Source organism: Oryctolagus cuniculus, chromosome 15 (genome assembly GCF_964237555.1).
Source record: "Oryctolagus cuniculus chromosome 15, mOryCun1.1, whole genome shotgun sequence".
Lineage (NCBI taxonomy): Eukaryota > Metazoa > Chordata > Mammalia > Lagomorpha > Leporidae > Oryctolagus > Oryctolagus cuniculus.
The window spans coordinates 77,993,899-78,020,968 of NC_091446.1; the positions used below are offsets into that span (position 1 = coordinate 77,993,899).

The 27,070-nt window shown below is 61.6% G+C and overlaps 2 protein-coding genes and 1 long non-coding RNA gene across 11 annotated transcripts in view; 2 read left to right on the forward strand and 1 right to left on the reverse strand.

Moving 5' to 3' along the window:
- The first annotated feature begins 1,980 nt into the window (after positions 1–1,980).
- Positions 1,981–13,023, forward strand: OPN4 (opsin 4). The gene is made up of 10 exons (XM_070057995.1): positions 1,981–2,442; positions 3,624–3,769; positions 5,408–5,541; positions 5,808–6,011; positions 6,666–6,837; positions 7,230–7,382; positions 8,167–8,274; positions 9,008–9,188; positions 10,446–10,589; positions 12,292–13,023. Exons 1-10 carry the CDS (start codon positions 2,305–2,307, stop codon positions 12,328–12,330), a joined length of 1,419 nt encoding a protein of 472 aa, XP_069914096.1. The 5' UTR covers positions 1,981–2,304; the 3' UTR covers positions 12,331–13,023.
- LOC138845409 (uncharacterized) lies at positions 9,726–14,232 on the reverse strand. The gene is made up of 2 exons (XR_011382505.1): positions 14,058–14,232; positions 9,726–9,971 (listed from the first exon to the last, which is right to left on the reverse strand). It is a non-coding gene; the product is annotated as an uncharacterized lncRNA (long non-coding RNA).
- Positions 14,233–15,006: 774 nt separating this feature from the next.
- The window catches only part of LDB3 (LIM domain binding 3), a 62,226-nt gene continuing 50,162 nt past the window's right edge, over positions 15,007–27,070 (forward strand). For 5 of the 9 annotated variants that reach the window (XM_002718349.5, XM_002718351.5, XM_002718350.5 and 2 more), the window contains exons 1-4: positions 15,007–15,167; positions 15,266–15,381; positions 23,201–23,352; positions 23,824–23,899. In XM_002718349.5, the coding sequence (XP_002718395.1) occupies positions 15,289–15,381; positions 23,201–23,352; positions 23,824–23,899 (321 nt within the window). In that variant the 5' untranslated portion in view covers positions 15,007–15,167; positions 15,266–15,288. Of the gene's footprint in view, positions 15,168–15,265; positions 15,382–23,200; positions 23,353–23,823; positions 23,920–25,080; positions 25,401–27,070 lie in introns of all 9 variants that reach the window. The other 4 variants (XM_002718353.5, XM_002718354.5, XM_008269889.4 and 1 more) reach the window with 2 other exon arrangements.

Genomic DNA, 27,070 nt, shown 5'->3' on the forward strand with positions numbered 1-27,070 from the left:
TAAAGGGAGGACCCCACATCTGCCCCGACCCGGCCCTAAGGGCTCTCAGCTCTCACACTCCCTGTTCTGCTCACCACCAGGCCTCAGGGAGCTGCAAAGCTTTTCCCACCTCCTGCCTCACCAGCAAGGTGTGAAGAGCAGAGCTTCGGGCAGGGGCCCTGGGTCCCCAGTGCTCACTCAGCCCCTCCCTCCACCTCTGTGTGTGTGGGGTGGCTGGGGCAGGGGCAGGGCAGGAAGAATGTGATGGACAGGAGCCTCCCAGGCCAGACTGAGCTCACCTGTGCCCTGGCACCTCAGACGTGGACTAGGCAGAGCCACACCCCTGGGCGCAGGGGACCTCCGTGAGCAGCCAAGGTTGCGGTGGGGGTATCAAGGAGCAAGTGAACTGCAGAAGGGTGGGGGTGGGGGGCGCCATCACCCACTGGCTGCCGAGGGATGGGGAGATGTCACACCGGGGCAGAGCTGCCCCTTTCCCGACTCTGCTTTGTTACTGGGAACGATGTCCAACCAGTTGTCTTAGCTTCCAGGTAGACTTGGCCATGGCAAGGCACCTGCAGAAGACAAGAGCGAGGGAGGACCCATGGCCCTGCTTCAGTCACCGCGGGGTCGGTCCAGCAGCCACAGCCTGGCTCTAGAGAGCCCCCCATCCTCCCCCACCCAGGGACCTGCCTGACAATCTCAACCCTGGATTCATGGCCTCAGCCTTGGGAGTGGCACTGTGTCCTGCTGTCACTCATCTCAGTGTCCAGAAGGTCAGCTGTCTACCACCTGTCACCCACCCTAAAGTCCTTGGAAGAATCCAGATGGATCATCTGTGTGGGCAGGTCTGGGCACCCTGCATGTCAAACAGGCTCCAGGTGACACTGATGGCACCAATCCTTGGGTCACACTTTTGAGAAGCTGGGGGCAGGGAAGGTTTGCATTTCCTGGTATGATGTGCCAGGCGATCTGCTGGATGGTGGGCTGCAGAGGTGAGAGTAACAGCCCTGTCTGTCATTCTGGGCGGGAGACACAGAGAATCAGGCGATGCTCACTGTAAGTGACACCCCATATGTGCTGCAGAGGGTGCCCAGGAGGGTGTGGACATCCCCTTGATGGCTGCGACAAGGTGATATTTGAAATGAAGCCCAGAACACGGGACAGGGAGCCGTGTAGGAGCAGACTGGGTGACCAGAGGGACTGAGTGTCTGTAGTGGTCCCAGGGCAGGCCAGCCTGGTCGCCAAGTCCCAAGCTGGGTAGGTTCCATGGTTGCTGTCCCCTCCTCTAGGCAAGAAGCTACCCCTGAACTTGACCCTACTGTGCGAATCCAGCTTGCAGTCAAGTCCCCAGGTGCTGTCAGCTGGCGCCCTCCCCACCCCCCCGCTGCTGGCAGCCGCACCCAGACTGCCTGGCGCCTGAGCTTAGTGCTCAGCCTGAAAACAAGGCCATGGAGCCGCGTGGGTGCCAGCAGCTACCCCTGCATCCTCCCTAACTAGTGGGTGGGACAGGGGGTGCAGGTGCTTCATGGAGCTGCGCACTGGCCCAGGGTTGCTCCCAGCGCAGAGGCTCCCAAAGTTGAAAGCCATTGTGGGTGTGTCCACTTTCCCATTAAGGACAGCACTGCCAGTCGGGCAGTGTCACCCATGCCAGGGTGAGCCTGCATGAGCCGGAGACCTGCAGGGGAAGGTCCTAGGGTTGGTCAGCACCTGCTGGGAAGGGGAAAACAAATTTTAAAATGTTGAAAGGATGCTATGGGCTCACAAGGACCAGAGAGGGAGGCGAGGCCACTGTGGGAATGGCGGGGCCAAGCTCCACATGTTCACCTGCCCACAAATAGCCCTGGAGGTGCCTGGGACGGCAGAGGCTGATCTTGGTGAGGGAAAGAAGAGGAGTTGTTGGAGAGGAGAGTAAAGTTTTCTGCCCAGTGCCCAGGAGCCAAGCGCAGCAGTGTCCCCTGACATGCGTGTGTGGACACACACACACACACACACGCATACATTCACACCACCATCATCAGACCTCCCTGGACAGACACCCAGGGGTCTGGGTCTGTGGGAGCCTGGGGCTGGGAGCGACTGAGCTTGTGCAGCCCCCAGCACACTACTTAAAGGAGCTGTGAGTCTCTGTGACTGTGACACTGGCTCCTTTGCGCTTCGCTGGCATCGCACGGTCATCAGGCTGGGTCTGCACCAGACACAGGCACAGGCAGACCCAGCAGGGGTGCTGAGGATGGAGGAAGTTGTGAGGCTGGCACAGCGTGTGTCCTGAGCTCCCCATGCCCGTGACTTCTCTGTGGCCTCGAGCAAGGACCACCACACCTAAGGATGAACTCTCCTTGGGGATCCAGAGTCCCTCCCGGACCAGCCCAGGAGCCTAGGAGCACAGCTGCCCCACCCAGCAGGTGGGACGGCTCTGAGAGCAGCATCTCCAGCCCTGGCCAGCTTACGCCCAGCAGCCCCACGGTAAGCCCCGGGGAGCGCGTGCATGCACAGTGCCTTCCTCCCTGCTTCCTGCTGCCCTCCTGCTTTGACAGGGAGAAGGAGGGATCTGGGCTTGGCTGCAGCTCCTCAGGCCTGCTACTGGCCCTCTCTGGACCTGCCCCAGGTGAACCGGCTGAGAGAAGAGGGTGTAGGTGGAGAGAAAGCATTCTCAGGCCAACCCTGAGGACAAGGGCCCTGCCCTGGGCTGCTATCAGAGTCTGGTCTGATGCCCTGTAGAGAAAGGCAGGGCCCTCAGACCCTGAGCCGCTGGATCTGTGCAGCCCAGAGCAGGGCACCAGCCGCTGCTGCCCCAGCCCTGATCAGAGCCCCAAGGCCACACCCCATCAACTCCACCATTACCGGGGCGGGGGGGGGGACCGAGGGCGCCCTTTGAACGCTGGGATGTTGGTCCAGGTCCTGCACAGAATGGGAAGGCCCTGGGGGCTACAGGAACCCCTGGGACATGAAGAAGCCTGGTCCACCTCCCTTCCTTGGCAAGGGGCTGCAATGGCTTCAAAGCCCTTCGTATTGACCTCACGGGGAAAACGCCATGCTCCCCTCTCTGCAGTGATCCCGGGAGGCCTCGGCTCCCTTTCTAAAAGGGATTCTCCTACCCCTGCCCCCTATGCCGGGCATCAAGGTCAGCACCAGCCAGGTGTGCCGGTCGCAGAAGGCAATTTCTCCTTTGAGGCACGGAAGGCGTGGAACTGCCTAGGAGAGGGACTCCGCCCAATGCCACCACCCCGCAGTCTACAGAGACCTTGACTGCCCTTAACCGTCTTAGGCACTTGGGACGGAGTCCACACAGCAGGGAGGGAGACACCTAGGGGTTGGCCCTGCCTTCTCCCTGGAGAAAGCTGGGGTCACCCCAGCCACATCTTTGCTTGCCAGGCACGTGACTGTCCGACCGGCCTCCAGCAGCTGCTCTGAGCCCAGTCCTGGACGCCGTCTGCCTCTGAGCTCTAGCAGAGGAGCTGGACCTGACTGTAGGAAGACCCTTAGTTCAATTCCAGCTCAGCCACTTGCTAGCTGTGTGGACAAGTGCCTTGGCCACTCAGCACCTCACTTTCCCCACCTGCCTGCTGGGGACCCTAGCTCTGCTTTGGGCTACATTTGAAAGTGACAGGAGCTAATGTGATGCTCGTCGCTCTGTCTCTCCACAGGCCCCTGGGGCTCAGGAGGCTGCCTGGGTCCCCTTCCCCACTGTCGATGTTCCAGACCACGCCCACTACACCTTGGGCACCGTGATCCTACTGGTGGGGCTCACGGGGATGCTGGGCAATCTGACAGTCATCTATACCTTCTGCAGGTGCCTGGTTGGTGGGGGCGGGCCCAGGGCACTGAGGCTGGCACAGGGCAGAACATGAGGGTGGGAATGACGGCACCAGCTATGTTCAGGATGATGCTGGGACTTCCAGGGGAGGTCAGATGCAAGCCCTCTGTAGTCTCAGGCCTGGGCTTTGATTCTCAAGCTCGGGGAGGGGGAGAAAAAAAGAAAAAAGAAACAAAAGTTGGCCCAGGGCAGTTTGAATGGCACATGGTACATCCTCTCTGTGGAAGGCAGGTGCCTCCAAGAACCCTTGGATTTTCTATTCTGCCCTGCACTCAGCTCACCTGTCACCTGCCCCAGGGGTGTCTTCCATCTGCCTTGAACAGCAGCCCTGGGGGCGGGGCTCAAACCCATCTGCAGCCACCCCTGGCAATCTGCTGCTTCCCACCCATCTGACCCCTGGCAGGCTGAATGGCTGAGATGGACGGGTAGAGAAGTGGGTACAGATTTAGGATTGCACAGCCCCTGGCTCCACCACCTATGAGCGGAAAGAGTGGGCCAGTCACTTGACTTTTCTGAACTCCCTCTTCTGGTCTGTCAATTGGAGCTGTGATTTACTTTGAGGACTCAAAGGATGACTGTGTAACTCCACACATGTGCACTGCCCTGTAAGGCAGCATTTAAATTCTGACTGTGCCACTAACAGCCTTGTGATCTGGAGCTGGTCACCTTGTGAATGGGGGACTCAGTGTTCTTATCTGGAAATGGGGACAATCATGCCTCTCTCAGGAGTCGTTGCAAAGGCTTGTGAAGGTGCTTAGCCCTTGGTCACAGTCACCAGCTACGCTGAGGGTGAGGGTGGCAGAGACAGCTGTGCCGGCAGGACCAGGCCTGATGGGACGTGGGAAGGAGAATGAGGACGGGCACATGGAGGCAGGTGCCTGGGGAGAAGTCCCTAGGGAGACCTTGGCCTGGAGAGATTTATCCAAGGAGAGAGTGAGTCCTGCAGAGGGAATGCAGGGGGCGAGAGGAGGGTCTGTTGCCCCCGAGCACCACTTCCCCTGGGTGCCTCAGCAGTGGTTGAGAGGCTTTGCTCTGCCACCTGGGTCTGAGGGAGCCGTCCTGGGGGTGCCCGCTCAGCCCCTACTGCCTGGCTCCCAAGGACTTGCTCAGCTGGCCCCTGATGGACTGTGGGATACGTCTGTGGCCCAGCAGCTCGTGCCTGTTTGCACACACACATGTGTGTGTGTGCACGTGTGACTCTGGGACACGTGCATGCCTGCTTGTGCATGCATGTGCACTCCACGTGTAGGTCTGAGACACACATGTGTGTGGATTCCACATGTGTGTGTGCAGGTCTGAGACACACACATGTGTGCATTCCACATGTGCATGTGTGGGTCCGAGACAGGCGTGTGCACTCCGCATGTGTGTGTAGGTCTGAGACACACATGTGTGGGATTCCATATGTGCGTGTGTGGGTCTGAGACATACATGTGTGTGGATTCCACATGTGCATGTGTGGATCTGAGGTACACACGTGTGTGGATTCCACATGTGCGTGTGTGCATGTGGCTCTGGGACACACGCATGGGCATGTGTGCACACGCATAGTGGCGGGGTGAGGGAGGCTCACTTGCACAGGAAGCCCCTCCTGATGGCGCCCGACCCTCACAGGAGCAGAGGCCTGCGCACTCCTGCCAACATGTTCATTATCAACCTCGCGGTCAGCGACTTCCTCATGTCCTTTACCCAGGCTCCCGTCTTCTTCGCCAGCAGCCTCTATAAGCGGTGGCTCTTCGGGGAGACAGGTGGACACTGGGGGCTCCTTTCTGCTGGAGGGGGAGGGAGGTCTTGACAGGGGGGATGCCCACGCTGGGGGGTGGCCCAGAGGAAGAGGGGAGACTTCCTCTTTGCAGGCAGAGAACGGGTCCCATGAATGAACCGGAGGGGCAGATCAGTCCTGAGGCCCCCGCCCTCCTGGCCAAGACGCTTGTCCTGGGGGAGGGAGGAGCTGAGGGCACTCCGGCCCCAGACGCTCCCTCCTGGGCACTCAGGGCAGCGGCTGTGCCCACAGGCTGCGAGTTCTATGCCTTCTGTGGGGCCCTCTTTGGCATCAGCTCCATGATCACACTGACGGCCATCGCCCTGGACCGCTACCTGGTCATCACACGCCCGCTGGCCGCCGTTGGCATGGTGTCCAAGAAGCGGGCAGGGCTGGTCCTGCTCGGGGTCTGGCTCTATGCCCTGGCCTGGAGTCTGCCGCCCCTCTTCGGCTGGAGTAAGTGGGGGCTTGTGGCGTTGGGGAAGGAGCAGATGGGCTGGGAGGGGCAGCTGAAGGGGAGGGAGGTGGAACTGGTCCAGGTGGGGGGGCAGGGAGGTGGGTACAACCCAGGGACCACTTGAACCTGGGGTCAGATGGACATTCGGGGGGCTTGACTAGCAGCAGGGGAAACTGAGGCTGCCCTATCAGGAGCCCGAGGGTCACCAGGACAGCCCATTTCCAAATATGGGGTGGGGTGAAGTGACAGGTGCATCTGCTGCTCAGCGTGCAGTGACAAGTCAGACAAGGCAGGGGCCGGCGAGCGAGGTCTGTGTGGACAGGACAGAGGGGAGAAAGGCCAGACCAGGCCACCAGCTGAAGCTTTGGGGGGCATGCTTTGGGGGCCACAGTGAGGCCTCTTCTCCAACCACAAGCATGCGCTACGGGGGCTTTGCCTGCTGCGTCCCGAACCTGCACCCCCTGCAGAACTGGCTCAGAAAGCTCCCTCTGTGCTCCCCAACTGGCCTGGGCTTCCTCACTGTGCCAGGCGGGGCTGGTGCAGGGGGCCAGGTGTGTGTTCAGGGACCCTGAACCCCACATACAAAACTGCTGCTGGACAGGGAGCTCTGGTGGCACCGCCCAAGGGTCTGAGCTCCTGCCTCGGGCTCCCAGGTGCCTACGTGCCCGAGGGGCTGCTGACGTCCTGCTCCTGGGACTACGTCACCTTCACGCCGTCCGTGCGCTCCTACACCATGCTTCTCTTCTGCTTCGTCTTCTTCCTGCCCCTGCTTGTCATCGTCTACTGCTACATCTTCATCTTCAGGGCCATCCGGGAGACAGGCCGGTGAGTGCTGGGCCTCTTCAGCCAGGGTGGCCCTTGCCCCAGGACTCATTGGCACCCACCCACGGGAGTGCCCCAGCTCCAGGCAGGCCGAGACAAGCTAAGCAGCATGTGCTTATAGGGCTGGAGGGTGCCTCGGGAAGTGGCACCCCTACTTCTGAGCCACCTGCTGTTAGGTACGGGTGAAATGGTGGAGAAGACAGCCCCGGTGCCATCACAGGCGAGGAGCTGAGGCTGGATGTAGTGGGGAACTTCCTGGAAGTCAGGGCTGCTTGCGCTGGGTGATCCCTTCTGAATCTCCCCGAGTCCAGGGGTGGGGGTTCCTCAATGTGAGCAGTGACCCTGGCACTCAGTCTGCCTGACCAGGGTCAGAGCACACTGTGCACCCTTCCTAGGGCCTGCCAGGGCAGCCACGAGTCCCCGCAGCGGCGGCAGTGGCGGCGGCTGCAGAGCGAGTGGAAGATGGCCAAGGTCGCCCTGCTGGTCATCCTTCTCTTCCTGCTCTCCTGGGCTCCGTACTCCACTGTGGCACTGGTGGCCTTTGCTGGGTGGGTAGGGGCTTCAAGGCCAGGGTGGGGGAAAGGTTGCGTGGTGGGTGCAGGGAACCCTGGGCCGCCCCTCCCTCATGGCCTGATGGAGCCAGCAACCCTCAAGCCCAGGTTCTGACCTCACAACCTTCTTCTCTCCTTGTGTGGGACAGTTTATCCAGGGGGTACTGGCCCTGGGGACCCCTGGGCACAGGCCAGGGAGCTCTGGGCTGCACCAGATCTGGTCCGAGGGCTGCCAGCACCTCTGGGAACACGCAGTTCTCCCTGAAGCTTTGGTACCCTCTGCCTGGGGCGGGTAGCAGCCAGGGGTGCTGTCACATCCAGGCATGGCCTCGGTGCTCCATGGCTAGAGTCTGGGGACGTTGGCACCTGCAGCTGAGTGGGTGTAGACAGTGAAAGCTGTTGAAGCTTGCCCCTGTCTGGCTACAGGATCTTCCTGTGTAGGCCCTGCTGGGAGCTTTTTCTGAGAGAGGCAGAGGAGCAGTGGGCAGCAGGGTGGAGTGGGGTGTGGGAAAAGCTGGTCACAGGGCCAGGGTCAAGGTCAAGGGGGGCAGCCCAGGCTGGACTCTGGGACAGGGAACCCCCACGAGCGGGCATGTCTTCCTCCCCGAGCCTCAGTTTCAACTACCTCCAGCTTCCCCCCACTCTCCTGGGTGCAGAATCCTCCCTGGCCCTGCTGGCCCCTCCCTAGGGGCTGACTTGGCTGTGTTGTTTTGGGCCACACTGGGTCTGGGCCAGAGGAAGAAGGCTCATTGGGGGGACGGCTGCGCCTTCTCTGTCCTAGGTACGCACACAGCCTGTCGCCCTACATGAACTCCGTACCGGCTGTCATCGCCAAGGCCTCTGCCATCCACAACCCCATCATCTACGCCATCACGCATCCCAAGTACAGGTGGGCCCTCCTTCCAGCCCCCAGGACCCACCCACAGGCATGGAGGGCCTGGGGCTGCAGGTGGGAGCAAGGGCCGTGGCCTGTCCCGTCTCATATGTGAATTGGGAAGGGGCCGGTGTCATGTTGGTGACCCTGGGTGGGGTCTGGAGTTGGTGTGACCCCTCCCCTGCCCCAGCTTCCTTGGGAGCTTGACTTGGAGTGCAGTCAGGGCTCCCAGGGCAGTGCCCAGTGCTAACTCTGGGGTCTTCAGAGCTGGGTGTCTGGCGGCCAGGATGGCAGTTCTCCCATAGGCCCCTGTTCTTCTGCTGGCCTGGTGGTGTCAGTTGCTCAGTACCCTCTGCAGCTGGCTGCAGGGCCTCAGCCTGTGTAGCCCCAGCTGCTCCTTGAGATGTGGCTGGCACCAAGCCTGCCAGGGCTGGATCCGATGTCCAACAGCTGACCCTGCTACCCTAAGCTTCTCCTCCAGGTCCCCGGCCCCAGTGTGTCTGTCTGTCCATCCCCACCAGCTTGAGAGCCAGTTGGTATCTGCTTTGCGTCTGTCTGTCCATCCTCATCACCTCCCATGACCTGGGTGGCTGTCTTCATGGACCCCACGTCTAAGCCTCCCCTCTTCCCCAGTGGCTCTCTGTCCAACCATCCTAGGCCTGTGTCCATCTGCCCGCCCCACCCCTCCCCTCCCACCCTGTGTCTGTCCACCAATCCCTTCATCCTAACCAGACGTGCGGCCCCTCAGGGCGGCCATCGCCCAGCACCTGCCCTGCCTGGGGGTGCTGCTGGGCGTGTCAGGCCGGCACAGCCGCCCCTCCCTCAGCTACCGTTCCACCCACCGCTCCACCCTGAGCAGCCAGGCCTCCGACCTCAGCTGGATCTCAGGCCGAAGGCGCCAGGAGTCCCTGGGCTCCGAGAGCGAGGTGGTAAGGCTGCTGGGTCCTCGCCATCCCATGCTCAGCCAGGCCCGGGGCTCTGGGAGGGGGACTCAGGACCCTCAGGACCCTGGGGAGCCCCCTACCATGACGTCATCCTCCCTGACCATCAGGAGCCCTGGGACCAGAGAGGGCACCCAGGGGTAGGGCCGGGAGTGAACCTGTCTTCCAAAGTGCAGGCTGTCTCTTGCAGAAGATCAGTGTCCTGGCCCAGATGGGCCCCCAGGAGACGTGGCAGCCGCCAGATCAGGGACCCCGATTCCTCAGTGCTGAGCCCCCGGGCCTGGGAGCCGAGAAGGCTGCAGGGCAAGCAGCACTGGCTGCAGGGCTTGGGCAGGCCATCCACCTCTCTAGATCACACCGGCCAAGGGGTAGGGGCGTGACCATGGTGGATACTGACCCCACAGAGGGTGTTGGCCTGGGAACCGGCCTGTCAAACCTCCTGGGGCCCATAGCTCTGGCACCCGCTGTGTCCCCCTGCACTGTGGGCTCCTGTCCCTGGTGCTTTTGCTTTCCTTTTTTCTGCCATTTATTTATTTTTTAAAAAGATTTATTTTTATTTATTTGAAAGGCAAAGTTACAAAGAGAGAGAGAGGATGAGACAGAAAGAACTCTTCCATCTACTGGTTCACTCCCCAAATGACTGCAACAGCCAGGGCTGGGCCAGGCAGAAGACAGGAGCCAGGAGCTTCATCTGGGTCTCCCACCATGGGTGCAGGGGCCAGAGGAACTTGGGCCATCCTCCGCTGCTTTTCCAGGCACATTAGCAGGGAGCTGGATAGGAAGTGAAGCAGCCGGAATTTGAACCAGTGCCCAGATGGGATGCTGGCATTGCAGGAGGCAGCTTAACATGTTATGCCACAGTGTCAGCCCCTTTTCTTCTGCTTATAGGGCCCTTTGTGGCCTCACCTAGAGCCAGGGCTGCCAGATTGACTGGCCATCTCCTCCCAAGGGCTCCAGGAAGAATGGGCTGGGCTCCCCTCCCTGAACCATTGCAGTGAACAACGGAGAGTGAATCAAATATAGACCCTCATGAAGACCTCTCATCCACCTCATAATAGAAACACCCCCAGGTGCAGGAAGGCAGGCATGCAGGTGCAGACACACACACACACATACTCTGGCACAGGTGCACACAGTTGACAGGGATTTGGGACAAGCAATGCCACGGGTCCCTGTCGGGGAGGGGACAGGAGCAAGGCTGAGGACTGTCCTTCCCCCCTCACAGTCACTCTTCCACCTCCCCAGGGCTGGACAGACACCGAGGCAGCAGCTGCATGGGGGGCTGCCCTGCAACTGAGTGGACGGTACCTCTGTGGTCAGGGCCTGGAGGACGGGGAAATCAAAGCCACTCCCAGGCGCCAGGGACCAGAAGCTGAGACGCCCAGGAAGGTGATTGACTTAGCACCTGCCAATCTGTAAAAGGGGTGGGGGTGAGGGGTAGAGCAGAGGCCAGTTACCAAGACAGTGGCCAGGAAAAAGGGGGTTTGTTCTTAGGGGCAGGCTCCCACTGCTGTCTGGGAGTCACCCCCACCCCCCGCCCCGCCTTTTCTTTGCCCACCCGGGGTCTCTGTGAGTCCGAGCCACTCTGAGCATGGCTTGCGATCTGTGGCCATTCTCGGGTGTGTCTGCGTGTAAATGCACACACAGGTGGCAGGTGCTGCAGTTGAAGGCTGTGTGAGAGAGTGTGCATTCATGAAGGTGTGTAACTTAGGGGTGTGTGTGTGTGACCACGTGCCCAACACACACTCTGGCCCTGTGACATCCCAGGACACGTGACAGAGCAGGCTCTGGCGCGTCTGCTCTGTACCATGTGTGTGACTGAGTGAGGTTGGACTGGCTGGGGTGGGGGCTGCGAGCTGTGTATATGCTCACCACGAATGCCCCGGGATCCGTGTCACCCAGAATGCTTGTGGCTATTAAAAGAAAGCCAGCTGTCAGCCCAAGTGCCTATGGAACGGAATGTCGATGGGGATGAGAGAAGGCCGCATTCCGGAACGCTGGAAATGTGTGTGCACAGGCACCCCGGGCAGCCCCTCCCCTCAGCTGACAGCGCCCCACCCTGCCCTCCTCTCACCCTGCAACACAGGCCCCTGGGTGCTCCCTGGCTCCCACCTTCTTTCCCTAATGCCGAGCCTCTGTGTGTCCATGAGCGGGGAGCCCTGGGCCGCTCTGCACTTGGGTGGTCCCTGCTGCTCCCTGCATTCCCTTTCTGAGAGCCCTAGGCTTGAGGTGCATAGGACACAGGCCTGGCCGTGGCCCCCAGGCTGGCCAGGCAGCAATGACACACGCAGTGCCTGGGGGAGACTGGGCTAGGCTGGGGCACTGGGCAAGCGTGGGCCATCAGCAGTCAGCAAACACGTGATAAGCACCGGTCTGAGCACACAGGGTGCCGGGAACAGTGGCAAGTCCCCAAGGTCCCCAGGGAAGGTGGTTGTGAAGCAGAGATGGTGGGGCCGCCTTGGGGGAGGGGAGGACACTGAGCCATCCAGGTTGAAGAAACAGCCTGTGCAAGGCTGGAGCCCAGAGGCAGCTCAGCTTGTTCTGTGACAGGCACTGGATGCCTCTCAGTGACCCAGGGAACAGCCACAGTGTCCCCGGGGGTGGCAGGGATGGGGGCCATCGATGAAGGGTGGAGGCGCAGGAGGCACAGTGGACAGGCCTGAGCAGCTGCTGGCCTGCGGGGTTTCCAGATCTGCCCCTGTGGGACTGAGAGCCCGGGAGGGCCTGGGTCAGCTGTGCAGGGTGGCCAGGCCCCTCTGCAGTGGCCTGGGCAGGCCCTGGGTGAAAGCAGTCAGCCTGTAGTGTGAGCCTAAAGGAGGCAGTGCTGCAGGGCAGGCAAGGGTGAGTAGCTCGGGGTCTCCCTGGGGGAGGGGCGAGGAGGAGGGGAGAGAGCAGAGGCACTGGAGAGTGGGTGATAAGGAGCCCCGTCCCCAGCCGGGCGCCCCAGAGCTTACACTCTGCCGACCCCTGTACCCAGTTTTGGTCTCCCAGGGGCCCAGCCCCACCCTGGGATGCAACCAAGCCCTTCCGGCAACCTCCCTTGACTCAAACCGCACTCCTGGTGCTAACGGATGTGTGCTGTTTGTTTCAGACCAAGAGGCTGCGCCCCTGCCTGGACCCCAGGACCTAGGACGTCCTTTGGTTCTTCTGGAGCACGTCTAGCGCCCTCCTCACAGCCCCCTGCCGTCCGCCCCCCACCACACACACACACACACACACACACACACACACCCAGGATGACTGCGAGCCTCAAGCTCCGAGAGTGACTCCACGCTGCACCCAGCTGCACTCACAGCCCCTCCCTGCACCCTGCAGCCTGGCCAGCAGCACCCACTCTGGGCCCAGCTGAACAGCCGTCCTGTCCCCCACCTCCCCACCTCCCCTCAAACCACTGTGTGCTGTGATTGTCCCCGCGATGACAATGGTGACAGCTCCAGGAGACATGCCAGCTATTTATGCAGGAGGCATCTCCACCAGTCTGTGCCCCCCGGGGCCGGGCACTTCAGTGGCCCCGGAAGGCCAGCCCTGCATGGTCTCCATTGCCGGGAGGGGAAGCTGAGCACAAGGCTCACTTTGTGACGGGAGCAGTTCCGCCCCTCTGGCTTCTTGCCTGCACACGGTTCCTGCTGTGGTCACCCTCATGTACACAGCTCTGGCAGGCACGCTCTACCCTAGGTGCCTAGGTGCCTAGGTGCACGCGCACTGAGCACACACATACTGCATCTGCCTCTGTTTCCCATCAATGGTCCAAGTTCCTCCCAGGGCTGGGTGGCTGTTACCGGACGTGGGGAAAATAAAAAGCAGACAAAATCTCCTGGACAAATACAGTCTCTACCTACTGGTGCTGCAAGGGGAGAGAGCCAGGGCCTGGCCTTGATGCTTCCAGTAGCTTCTCTTCCTTCTCTCCCCTTGTCCCCTACCGCGGGTCTCTCACTCCCCCGAAGGGCCCACCTCAAACTGCAGGGAGGCAGAGAGGAGGGAGCAAGGCCAGGCACGCCGGGCCCCTCTCCCCAGTGAGCTGTTGAGCTCCGCCCAGTCCACGGGTACCAGCTGCTCTCCGGCTGGCTTCTGGCCTCCCAGGGGAGGCAGAGGAGGGAGGCTGGCTTTCCCCTTTTAAGAGCATCCTCCTGCCACCCCACCCTTTCCCCAGAGGCGAGCGTCAGGCAGGAGCAAGCCAGAGTCCAGGGGAAAAAGAGTCTGCAGCTTCAGGTACAGCCTCACCCACGACTCCCTTTGCACCTTCCTTCCTCCCCTGCGGCCGGTCCTTCCCAACCTCGCAGGATGGACACCCCTAGGCAAGGGGACAAGGCTGGATCTAGGGATGGGTGACATAGCGGGGAGAGATGTGGTGCTGGCCTCCGGGGCCAGGCCAGGGCTCGAAGGACAGGCAGGTCTGTGTGATACAAGGCAGGGGAGGTGCTGAGCTTGGGGAGAGAACACAGGTCCCTCCCTAGCTTCTTCCACCTGATGTTTTTGTGACTTTGGGCAAGTTACCAAACAGCGCTGTAATGTAGGGGCCCCGGCCATGCCCCTTGTGTGTGGCAGGCCTGGGGTGTGAGGCTGGGGGGCTGGCAGCTGGGCAGTGACTGTGTCCTCGGGGCCAGCCCAGGTCAGAATGCTCAGGGGGGCCAGCAAGTAGATGACCCGCTTGTCTCTTTCCCAGCCTCAGTTTCCCCAGCTGGGGGGGGGGGCAGGGTGAGCCTTGTGCTGTCTCCAGACCACACAGGGCCTGGGATCTCTTTGGGGAAGGGCTTCTTAGGGACACTGTGAGCCCAAGACCACACTGGCAGGAGTCCCAGGGGGACCCAGGGCCCCCAACCCAGGACACGCTTTGTCTGGGGTATGCGCTGAACGTACCTTGCTGGCTTCTTCTCCCTGCCCCTCTGGCCCTGTGTCCCAGCAGCTGAGCAAATGACATCTCTCTCTGTCACTGTTGTCCCCCCGCCCAGTCCCTGCCATTCCTGCTGAAAGGGCACGGGGGCCTGGCGTGCAGAACTGGCAGCTGTGGCTTTCCATGCTGCTGTCAAGTTTTCCAGGGCACAAATGAGGCAGGAGAGCCAGGAATAACCAGCTGGGCCCCCAGAGGGCCTGCAGGGGGTGGGTGGGCCTGGCCCGCCCCAGGCCTGCCCCCAGACCCTGGCCAAGGAGTATGGGCAGGAGTATAACCCTTTAGGTCCAGGGTTGTGGGAGGTGCCTGCAGCTGCTAGGAGCCCCATTGTCTGGCGGGAGTCCCATTGGCGTGAGCCCAGGCTCCAGTGTGGCGCGGGTCCACTCCCCGTGTGACCTTGGAGAAGTCACTTAGCCTTCCGAGCCTTGGTTTCCGTGGGCCAAGGTGGCAGCCTCCTGTCACCCAAAGGGATAATGGTGGGAAGGGCCCTGTGCTGAGCGTGGCCAGATCCAGAGCTGCTAACTATGATGACCATTTTCAATGCTGGACAGCCCTGGGCCAGTCACCCATGTCCTGAGCCAAAGCTTTTGCTAGCCCCCAGTGGAGGCTCAGCTCAGTCCTAGGCACCCCCAGGGCCCTCGTGCTACATTAGGCACGAGCTCAGAGACCCCAGCGGAGAGCACAGAGCAGCCAAGACCCCAGTGGAAAAGCCCCTGCCTGTGAGCACTCAGTCCACGGTCTCCCGGGCAGGGAAGGGTCGGGCCGAGTGGAACGTGAGTGGCTGGGCTCTGCACAGGCTGAGGGGGAGCCACAAGGCCCCAGCGTTATCACTAACCTGGCCAGGCCACCCCTCCTGCCCGCTGGGTGCCGGACACCCCTCCCCAGGGGCTATATTAGCCGTGTGAGTCACGGTGGACCAGCTGGGAGGCCACGGGCGGGCGGGCACAGTGTAGGGTTACAGTCCATTTATGGGTGCAGCAGAGGGCAGATATCAGCGGCGATGGCATTCCCTCCCAGCTATTCTTAGGAGCCGCTCAGGAGCTCCCCACTGCCTGGCCGGGCAGCAAGGGACGGAGCAGGCAAGACTGGGGGTCGGGTTCTGGGGCAGAGGTCTGGGCAGGGGAGGTGGGGTACGTGAGTGTCCCCTTACGCGACCGTCTCTCCCCTTTGTCCACAGGGGCATCTGCCGTGGGAACCAGCATGTCTTACAGCGTGACCCTGACCGGGCCAGGGCCCTGGGGCTTCCGCCTGCAGGGGGGCAAAGACTTCAACATGCCCCTGACCATCTCCAGGGTGAGTGTGCACAGCCCACAGATTGGCACCTGGAGGGGTGGGCTGCACTCCAAGAAGGCCGCCTGTCTGTCTGTCTGTCTGTCTTGTCCTCCCTGTTTCCACCCTGAGGGCTGGTCCACTCTGCTGGTTTTGGCCACAGCCAGTGTCAGCTCTCTTGAGACGGCGGGTCTGTTAGCGGCGCGTGACATCATGAGCAGGTGGCGGGTATTTTGAGCGGAGAAGGAAAGGCTGAGTTTACAGGGCAGGCAGGGGACCAGAGTTCAGAGACTTCCCAAGCCTGCTGTGGGGTGGCTCACGGTGCCCCCCCCCGCCCCCTCCAGCCAGGAGACTGCCTGCCCTGGAGGTGGGCAGCTGCCCTGGGAGGCGGGCATTCCTGGCATGGAGAGGGTAGGTGATTGGCGAGTGGATGCACTGCTGACCCTGCTGCCCTGCTCTTGTGGCGTGGGGCTGGGCTGGATGAGTTCCTGGACTCCAGCACCCATCCCATCCCAGACCTGAGACACCGGCCCTCCTGCCTCTGTGGTCCTGGGGCTGCAGGGACCTCGCCCTTCCTTGCGCGCCTGCCTCAGCTCCTCCCTCCTCCCTCAAGGCTGCTTTGCCTGTGCATCTCCTGTCTTGGTCCCCAGTGCTCCCCTGGGGAAATGGCCCCTGTGACTGAGCACAGCACTGCTGGGGGTGGCACAGAGTGTTGGGGGTTGTCTGGGTGACAATGCCCTGATCCCAAAGCCTGGTCAGAAAGGCCAGAAGCCAGATGTCCTGTAGAGGAAGATCTGTCACTGCTCTGGCCCCGGCACCTAGGCCAGGGCCAGGGCCTTGAACGTAGTCGGTGCTCAGTGTGTCTGTGTCCATTAAAGGGACTGACCAGCAAGGCCAGACAGAGCTGAGGCTGGAGGTCCCAAGGCCAGGGTGCAGTGCGAGGCACCCACGAGGGATACGTACAGCCCCCGTCTGGTGGCTGCGGCCTGGCAGGGCTGGTCTGGGCACGAGGGGGCAGGGTGAGGCCACCAGGCTGCACTGGAGGGTGGTGTGTGGGCAGGGGTGTCTGGGGTGCTGCCTATCTAGGGTAACAGGGGAATTGTTTCTTGTTCAGGGTGGCAGAGACTCGCCCTGGGCTGGGGGCAGCCTAGAAGGCTGGGAAGGTGCTTGGCAGAGGGGGCAGAGGGGGCAGAGGGGGCAGAGGGTCAGTCTTGGTTTTAGAACCTGGCATGGGCACTTGGGGTTCCCTAAGAAGCAGCCCCACTCAAGAGCACCCTACAGAGCTATGCTCCTCGGGACGCTGCTGGCCTGGCTGTGACTGGGGAGATGTCTGGCCCTTCCCCCTTCAGCTGGAGCTCTGGCTCTTTCTCACCATAGTCGCCGCCCGCCAGACCTACTGCCCTGGAGACCACAGGGTCCCAGACGTGAAAGATGCCCAGAGCCTTGCACACCTTGCCTAATGAGGTGGTGACATGGGGCTGTTTGAGTCCCGCTGGTTCCCTCCTCCCCAGACCCCCCGCCATGGTGCACGTCTCCTCCTGGAACGTGATGGGGCGTCCCCTGCCCAATTGTGACCCCACATGTCCCCCAAACCCACCACCCTAGAGCCTCCTACGTGTGCTGTCTGCCCCATGCTGTGGGTACAGAATAGCCCCGGGCTCAGTGGCACCCAGGATAGCCAATGACCTCACCCAGGGTCTATGTACCACCTGGCCCTGGCAGCCCAGGGGCTTAAATGGCAGCATGGAGGCAGTAGGCAGGAAAATGTCCTCGCCGCGGGGAGGGGGTGTGTGGGGATGCATTGGAGCCCAGGCCTGGGGCACTTTTAAAAATAGAAGCCACATCTTGGGGAGGGCACGATGGGGGCGGGGGGCGGGGATGGGTATGATGACTTCCTTCAGGGCCATGCTCCAAATCACCGAAGCCACACAGCGGGCTGGACTGGCCGCTGGAGCCCTCCCCTGGATCCACGGCCCTTTGACAAATGCCACTGGTGGGCCGCTGATATGCTGGGTGCTGGCATCCTGGGTTCTGTTGCTCCAGACCAGGCAGGCTCCACGGACACACGGCCCCGCCAGCCTCCCTGGCGGTGGTGTTTCCCTCTGGGGCAAGTTTCTTCTGTCCCCCTGTCACAGGCTGGCAGGGCCAGAGCTCTTCAGGGGAACCGCATCCCATCCCAGCCATGACCTGCTTCCCACCACGGGCCAGTGGACGCTGCTCGGGCATCCTGGCCGGAGCCTTTGCCGCAGGGCACCGGGGTATATGGTGCTGAGGGGAGGAGCTAGCAAAGGCAGACCCTGCTGCTTCCCAGCTGGGGGACTTGTACCCCCGAGCCAGGATTCTCTTCTCACCCAGGTGTCCAAACTCCCTCTCCCTCACAGGCCAGAGACAGCTCTGGGTGGAATCCTGGTGACCCCTAATGCCCATGCCTGCCCTCGCCTCTCTGACTCAGGCTGGGAACTCAGGTTCAGCTGCAGATACAACTGCTTCTCCTCCTCTCAGACACCTGCGGGCAGAACAGGAGAACCCCACCTCTACCCTACTCTGCCCATAGGTGCCACGGCCTCACCCTGGGCCAGGAGGCAGCCTCTGTCCAGTGGGTCTCAGTCTGAGGACCCACAGGGAAGAGGGACTCAGAGGGTGGAGGGGAATGCCTTTATTTAACCCAGACAGGTGCGTGGGCCTGCAACATGAGCTGTGCCGCACCCCCCCACCCTGCACGCCAGTTCTCCAGGAAGTGGGGGAGGGGTGGGAGCAGCCGGGGCGGGAGCAGCTCCCCGAGTCCATGGAAGCAGCACGTGCGTGTGTGCCTCTGTCCCGCTGGCTGTGTCACCTGAGAAAAGGCAGTGCACCTGGCCGTGGGGACAGTTGCTTTCTATGAGCAACTTGGTGGGAAGCCTTTACCCCTGGCTGCTGGGAGAAATGGGGCCTCCATCCCCAGGGTGCCCTGCACTCTGCCCTGCTGGCCCCTCTGCTGGTTTGGGTTTCTGGCTTTAGTGGCTCTCCCAGCTACTGTACACGCAGACCCAGCGTGCAGAGGGTCCCTGAGGAGGGAGAAGAGGAGGGGTACAGGTCGAGACTATTCTGGGGTAGCTGTGCCGGCAATTCCTGGAATTTTGAAGCCGCTGGAGGCCTCGTGCTGTTTCTTGGGCAGCGCCTAGCAGTGCTGACAGGCCGAGCTGTTTATAGCCCCCTGAAGGTCAGGGACGCCTCCCGGGCTCCTCCCAGCCGGCTGGCCATCCAACAGGGCAAGATAAGGGCAGAGAGGCAGCGGGGGATGCCTTCCCAGAGGGCCCCCCACCGGCCCTCCCCACCACTCAGAGAGCTGCCACTGACCCCACCCAGGGCTCTGGAGGGGAAATACGTGAGGCTGCAGGGGTCCCAGAGAGCTGAACCCTGGGAGGTCCCTAAGCAGGACGCAGGCCGGCACAGGGGCTTCCTGGGCTAAGGGAGTTGAGGAGCAACAAGGCTGGGAGGCACCCCCCACCCAGTTCGCTGGTTGCCCCCAGTGCTAACGCCCCCTGCCCGGGCTCCCTCTTCTAAACCCACGTTTTCTGCCCCTTCAGAGCCAAGCTCCATCTCTGGTGGGAACTGCCCTAGGAGGCCTCAGGCAGGCTTTGCCCGCAGGGGTGTCTGACCATAGCCAGGACCCAGAGGCAGGGCAGGGCGTGGTCACTGAGCAGAGGGAGCAGGGACCCCAGGCCTCAGCTGGAGGGCTGGGTGTGAGAAGGCAGCACCATCTGAGGTAGAGAAAGGAGAGAACAGAGCAGAAGCCTCTGGGGGCAAATGAGGCAGAGAGAAGCCTTCTGAGCACAGAAGAGGCTGGTGGGGAGGGGGCCACGGGGAGACAGAAGGTTCCAGTGAGAAGGTGAGGGCTGGGGTCAGGCCCCTGGGGAGGCCAGATGGGAAGGCAGCAACATGGCCTGATGGTGATTCAGTTGCATGGTTCACAGATGCCATGGGGCAGTCCTCGAGGGCTGGGAGGAAGGAGCTGCCGGAGCAGCACCCGTCACCAGATGGGACAGCTCTGAGCGCTGGGAGCCATGGCTTCCAGCCCAGCCTGTCTTCCTGGGGCCGGGGAGCTGGGAGCCAACCTCACAGCTGCGCTGAACCCTGGCAGTGCCTTGGTTCCCCAGGACCCTGGACACCACCTTCCCCCACCCCCTCCCCGGACACCCAGGCCCACCTTGGGACAGCAGGCCGGCTCAGAACTGGGGGTGTGGCTGCCAGCCTCGGGCCTCTGGCAGCCCCTGGGGTCAGGAGCTGTGCTTCCCTGTTCCTGTCACAGCCCTGCGCCTCCTTAGGCAGCACCCTGTTCAACAATGCAACCCTGGAAAGAACCCTGAGAGAAAGGCTCAGTCTCTGGCCTGGAGCTGGGGGGCATGGGGCAGGCTGAGGCTCGGCTCCTCCCACGCCGGCCGCCTCCTTCCTCAGCTCGCCTGGGTGGCCTTGGCATCAGCCATCACCCCTGTGGTCCTGGTGGAGCAGGGGTGGGGGTGCCCTAGACCAACCATGGCCCAGCAAAGCCCGAGTGCCTGTGCTTGGGAGCTCTGGAGCCAGGACCTGGGGTCCCCACCCTGAGGCCTCTCCAGGCTCTGCCTGGGGGTAGGATCCCAGCTGACAGGTGGCTGTTGGGGAGAGAAGATTGGAGAGTGGGGTAGGAATGAAATACTCATTGCAAAGAGGGTTCTAAATGCCCAAAGGGGGATAGAAAGATAACTATAACCCTCCAAGGATTCAGGCGCTTGGGCCCTTTTCTGGGGTGATGTCAACAGAGAGGACAGAGGGTCAGGTGAGCAACCTTACACTTCCTGAGCCCTGGACTCTGGGCAAGCTGCAAGGGTGCCCCCTGCCCTGCCCCCACCTGGGCAGGCTGCTCCTGCAGTGGTGGGGAAGGGGATCCCATGGCCCGTGGCCACCTTAGGATTCCTGCCTCCTTCTCTAAGGACATCTGAGCAGAAGAGAAGAGTGCCCCCACACAGGAGTACCCCACCTCCACCCCCACCCTGAGGGTTCCTGGGCCCTGCTCAGGGCAGCCAAGGGCCAGGCGAGCTGAGCCTTGACGAGCACACGCAGGTGCAGGGAGACAGGCGCCAGGGGCAGGCTGGAGCCAGCTCGGCGGCTCCCTGTGGGTTGCTTGGCTGCCGACCAGGTTCCACGGGGGCTGAGCTCTCCCCCCAGGAGCAAGGATGGCCCCAGCCCACACCTGAGGATGAGGCCTATGCAAGGCAGCTTCGGCGCAAACTGTCTGGTGCCTGGGGGGACAGTCGGACGGCCTGGCTAGCTCTGGCTGACCTGGCCCGGCCTCTCTTGGATATCATTTTGCTCACACCGTCATCCCAATTTTATGGACACACCTGTCCTGCCTGGCACCCTTCTTTCTATATGGGGTCTGCAGCTACCGCCCACCCCAGAGCTTCAGGGTGATGATCTTTGTAGGTCTTTAGAAGCATCTGGGGGTGTCCTGACTAGGGGAGTGCCCTTCTGAGGGGTGAGCTGCAGTCGGGGATCCCTGCAGGAAAGGGAGCACTCTGGTACCTGCCACTCGCTTTGAAATGTCGCAGAGCTAAGCTGGGCCAATGGAGGGGGAGAGGGACCACCGTGTGATGAAGTTAAGAGGAATGTTAAGATGGGGCCGTGGCGGTGGGTGAATATTCAGGTGTTCCCTGTAGGATTTTTTCCACTTTTTCTGTTTGATAATGTGATAAAGAGCCAGGGATTGTCACATAGCCTTGCAGGGGAAGCCAGAGGCGTCTGCAACACAGCCCGGCTTCTCGGCTTAGCTTGGAGACTCCACTTATACAGCAGAGCATCTTGCTTTTCTTCGCTGTTGTATTTTTTTTAACCTTTTTCATCTCCTACATTTGAAGGCAGTGACCCACTCTTGTTGCTAACGATACATTTGGGGACAAGGGCTGTAAGCATAAGGGTACTTCAAAAGTTCATGCAGGTAGAATTAAAAGAGAAGTTTCTTGTGGTGCAAACACTTTTGAAACCCACGCATAGCCTTTTCATCATGCGCATTTCCCATGCACCTTCTGAAGGCCTCTCCTGCATTCAGAAATCCCCAGTCATCCTCAAAACGCTCCGCTGGACCCTGGGAGTCAGCTGGGTTTGGCAAACCAGATGCAACAGTGCTTTCCTGGCAAGCTGGGCCTTGGTTTCTACTGCCCCTGCCTTGAGCCAGCACATTTGGGGGTGGGGGAAAGGCACGCTAGGCATGCGGTGGTCAAGATTCTCAAAGGCACCCAGGCCCTGAGGGCTACAATGCTGGTCAACAGCAGTTGGCAAGGGCTCTCCCGGCCTCGCTGCCATGACTTGTGATTTTGGACCAGTGATGTGGTGACTCAGACACCACTCAGGGCCCACCCTGCAAAGCCCATCTGGGAGTGGAGTGGAGGCTGCGGATTGCAGGGTGCCCTGGTTTGGATGGGATTTCCCCGCGAGGGGCTGGGGCAGGCTTCCATCCAAGTCTGCAAAGCCAGGGCCTGGCCAGAGGCCCACCCAGGCTTGGCGCGTGGGGCATGGGACTGTCCCCAGCTCCTCTCTGGGCTCCTTCAAGGATGGTCCCCGGGACTTGCCTTGAATCCAGCTTCTGCCAGTGTTAGGAGCTGGCCTTGTCCCTGGGTTATAGCCAGGAAGGTGCCAGGAGGACTGGTTGGTGGGCGTGCTGGGCAGGTAGAGCCAAGGGACTCCCTGCAGCCACACCTTGGGGAGGCCGGGTGCTCCAGAGCCTCCTCCTTCCCGTGATGTCCCGGGAAAAGGCGTGCACAGCATTCCATGTGATGTCATGGGTGGAGCACAGGCTCCTTGACATGCCATGGTTTACCCTTAGGGGTGGGGCTGCTAATGTCACTGGGGAGGGGGGGCTGCTAATGTCACTGGGGAGGGGGGGTCCTCCATGCCTTCTTAGGTGATGTCACCAGGTTCTCTGGAATTTCGGGTTGCCTATGCTATCACTGTGGATGGGCCGCATGGCATTCAGCGTGCTGTTCCCCGGCGGCTGGGTGTGCAGAAGCTGGCCTTGTGCATAATGTCCTTGGGGATGCAGCCCTCCTGATACGCCTCCACTCCAGGTAGAGGCGCATTGCCCTTTTGTGTGGTCACACTGGGGATGGGGGCCTCCAGTTTTCAAGATGTTGTGATGTCATTGGGGTGCAGGATTTTTCTGGCCCACACACCTGCACTCCCTCTCCTGGATGAGCGAAGCTGGCCACAGAGCCCTAAGCCCGGCCCTGTTTCCCAGCCGACCTAGCTCCCTCGCAGCCATAGTAGCACCTGCACTAGGATGCTTTTGTGCGGGTGCATTTATCCCACCTGCTGGCTTCACAGTGTCTCTGGGTGCTGTTGAGTCTTAGCTCCTGCATCGCCCTTCCCTCCTGGGTCCTGGAAGGTGCTCTTTTTTGGGTTTGCAAGGTGCGCGTTGAAAATATGCTAAGCCCTACAACACACAGCCTTCAAGTTGCAATCACCTTGTTCATGAAAGCTTATCTGTCACTCATGCAATATCCCACAGGGTGCTCCTTAATCATCTCTCTGCCAGGCAGGGACTCCAAGATCCAGGCCCTGCAGTCAGTGGCTTGGCTGTCCTCCTCTTCTCCCAGACAGCCACCGAGCAAACTGGAGGGGGCATGCATTACTTCCACCCTTACCCCGCTGGCCGCAGCTGGTCCCCCTGGCTGCAGTCGGATACAGAGTGCCAGCCAGGGGAGCCTGGCTTGTGAGCAGCTGGTGCGGTCCACAGTGAACAGAAGACTTCATGACTTGATGCTGCCTGGTGGCTCTTGGCTGAGAGACCACTCTCCTTATACCCACTCTCCCCGCTTCTGCTGTCTCCAACCAGATCACGCCAGGCAGCAAGGCAGCCCAGTCCCAGCTCAGCCAGGGTGACCTCGTGGTGGCCATTGACGGCGTCAACACAGACACCATGACCCACCTGGAGGCCCAAAACAAGATCAAGTCTGCCAGCTACAACCTGAGCCTCACTCTGCAGAAGTAGGTGGTCACTCTCTGGGGGCGGGGACGGGGTTGGGGTGGAGGGGAGCTGGCTGTGTGGGGCCAACAGTGAGGCTTGGGGTGCAGCCATTGCATGCGTCCAGTCCTGTGCTTTGAAACTGAGCAGGGGGGTTAGGAAGACCCTCCTGGAACAGAGGAAGGATAAGGACCAAGTTGCTGCTGAGCACTAGAGGCCGATGTCCCTGTCCCTCTTTGCACGTCAGCTTGAGGGTGGGATGGTGCTGCTTCCTGCGCATGGGCAGCTGGGTCCAGGCAGCCTCGCAAGGACACGGCAGAGGTCCCTGGGTGCTCATCAAAGTGCCCAAGAGTCATGACTTCTCCAGCCTGCTCAGGCCCTCTGACCTGGCTGCCCGATACCCCCTTGCCTCCCCTCACCCACCCAACCCAGGCTGGAGCTCCCCCGGCCCCAGGGGTGTCTGTCTTCATTGGTCCCATTTCTGGTTTCTCCAGGTCGAAGCGCCCCATTCCCATCTCCACGGCTGCGCCCCCGGTCCAGTCTCCTCTGCCGGTGATCCCGCACCAAAAGGTAGGTGCTGACTGTTGGCGGTGGGGTCCACACTCGGCTGTGGTTCCTGGAGTGTAGCCCTGGCCTGCTTGTCCCCGGGTGCCTGACCCTGGAGAGGGGGACAGGCCACCAGGGGAGGTGTGCAAACTCCCTTTGAAACACTAGGTATGGGGGTGCCTTCCTGGGGACTAGATACCACCCCAAGTCTCGTGCCCGAGCTGAAAGGAAACCAGCTAGGGCTGCAGTAGTCTTGGGAGAGGGGACAGCCTCCTCTCCTAACAGGGCAACATGCATCCAGAAGCCCTGGGCCCTTTTTTTGTCTGGGGGGATGGGGCTGGGGTGACCACAGCAGAGGTCCAGCGTGAGCCAGTCACCCCAGGAGGAGCTCCCAGGCGTGCAGGGGGTGCTGGCCTCGGGATTTCTCCCGCGCTCAAGGTCTCTCCCTCCAATTTCTACTTATCCAGCTGTACACCCCTGCCACCTTAGAGGCAAGCCTGGGGCACAGCACAGCTCTGACACCAGACTTCTCCCACTGTGCCCTGGGCTCTTCCCAAACCCCCTCTAAGCAGCTGCAGCCCCTGGACCCAAGGGCTCGCCCCATCTCCCTCCCAGCCTGTGCTCCTGGTCTGACTGCATGCCGGTCCCCATCTACCCAGTGGGACAGACTGGATGGGGCAGGGGGAGAAGAAGAGGCTGCCAGGGCGTTGGGATGGTCACAGGCTGGGAGAAGCGCTGGGTCCGACTGAGAGGACCAAATGCCAGCCCACCTACCTCCTCAGCTTCCCCTCCCACCCCTGTACCCTGCCTGCTTTGCCCCAGCCCAGGGACCACATAGGGGGCTTCTCTTCCTAGGAGAAGGGGAAACAGAGCATGGAGGGGCTCCTGCTATACCCTGAGCCCTAGAGCCTCTTTTCTGGGCCGCCCTGGGGGCAGCACTAGTGGCTTGGCTTTCCGCCCAGGCTTCGCCTTCTGTCCAACTGGATGCCAGCCTGTGGGCTATGGGCAGCCCCAGCTCCTCCAGATACATCCCTTCCCTCGCAGCTCCCTGTAGGCGCTCTGGGCAGCGGGCTGCAGGTGGCGGGTGGTGGGCTGCGGGGCGCTCGCACTAACATGTCTGTTCCAGGTCCACACAGAAGCTCAGGATGCGTGTGGCCTCTAACCGCTCTCTTCTCTCTCCCCTGCATGGCGCTGTCCTGGGCCAGGACCCTGCTCTGGACACGAACGGCAGCCCCGAGGCGAGGGCCAGCCCGGGCACCCCAGAGCTCAGGGGCGCCTTCAGCCCCTCCTACTCCCAGGCCTCCACCTTCTCCCCGCACACGGAGGTCTTGGACTCCGGCCTTTCACAGGGCAGCCCGAGCACCAAGATCAGCTCGGAGGGGGCCCGGGCTGCGCAGGGCTCGCACCGGCCGAGGCAGTACAACAACCCCATTGGCCTGTACTCGGCAGAGACCCTGAGGGAGATGGCTCAGCTGTATCACATGAGCCTCCGAGGGAAGGCCTCGGGTGCTGGACTCCCAGGAGGGTAGGTAATGGGCACGCGGCTCTCCACGCGTGGTCTGGGGCCACCTGGGGCTTTGATGCTCAGTGGAATCCTGGTCAGGATGGTCAGAGCGAGGCACTGGTCTCTGTCCCGCCAGCCCCAAACTCACCAGGCAGTGCAGGCTGACAGCAGCACCATCACCAGGCCATCTGCCAGGAGCCAGCTGTGGCATTGCTTCATGCAGCCACCTGGGTGACCTGTCAGACTTGGCACAGGGGGAAGCTCAGGGACACTGCGGTCATGGTGCAGTTGTTCAGCTACCAAGTGGCTGAGCCAGGCCTGCAGGCGGCACGCTCTGGCTTCCCAAACTTTCACACCAGGTCCCTCCCACCCCCCTAGAATGGGCCAGCACCACCGACTGCCTTTAGGAGCTACGGGGCAAGGAGACAGCTTGCTGGGCTGGCACCCCTTGGGGAGCCCTGATGCAGGAGCAAGGAAGAGTTAGAGAGGTGGAGGGGCGGGTTCCTCTGGAGCCGAAAGTAGTCTGGGAAGGCTTCCTGGAGGAGGGAGTGCTTGAGCTGTGCAGGACGGACCCTGGCCAAGGTGGGGAAGCAAGGAAGCAGCAGCCAGAGGAGAAAGGGGCTGTGGAGGAAAATATCTCCCAGGGGTCTCACTGATGGGAGACAGGAGTTCAACGAACACGGAGCTGGGACTCGCGGTGAGGGCTGGGGCAGGGAGCCCCACGCCAGCATGTATGAGCTCCAAGCCCTTCACGCTTACTATCTCCTCTTGATGCCCACAGCTGCCCCAAGTGCTTGGTGGCAGAATCTGGGGGTGCTAGACGCAGGGCAGCCTGGGTGAAGGCAGCACAGCCTGGTGCTCAGACGTCCCTGGCATGCAGGGGGAGGCGTGACTCAGTCAGTGTCCTGGGATTAGCAGACAGCACGAGTCTGGGCTGCCACACACGCTCCACGTGGGGCCCCCATGTTGTCACCGCCTGGGCTCACTCAGCTGGTGCATGTGGGAGTCCAACCAGGAGCCCAGTGCCCTTCCCTCTGCCCTTGCTGCAGGGAGGCGCCTGGGCCCTACCAGCTTGCTGCTGCCTGTGGGCCTTGTTGCTTGCCTGGATCGCCCGTGCTTTCCTCTGGGACCCTGAATGAAGCTGGCCCCTGGCACTGGGCAGCTTCCCTGACCCAGGGTGGCAGCGCCATGTCTGTGCCCTGCGGGGTTTCCTCCCCGAGCGCCTTTGGCCAGAAAGTTCAGGGACTAGCAGAACAGAGGTGGTCTCCTTGTCCTGCCTTTGGTGGGCTGGTAGGACAGCCTGCTTGGGGAGGTGGCCTCTGATGACTGGGACACCCTCCCTCCTGCGGAGGCCCACCTGCAGTGACGCTGAGCTCTCTCTGCAGATGGGAGACAGCCAATCACCCACATGCGTTGTCTCTTAGCGAATTCAAAGGAGCACATCATTGCCTCCATCTTCCAGGCGGAAAACAGAAGCTGGCACCTGGGTACAACTAACTCCGCCTTGCATTGAGACGAGGACCTACCCACCTGCTTGGGGAAGTCAGGGGCCAGCCCCCCTCCTCCACGTCCTGTGATTCTGCAGTGCCCTCTCGCTGGGCCAGGAGCTGCCCGGGGCCTGATGAATGTATGAATTATTATTGATGAGCAGAGCAGCAGGTCCAATAGTGTCCTCCAAGGGAAGACAGGCC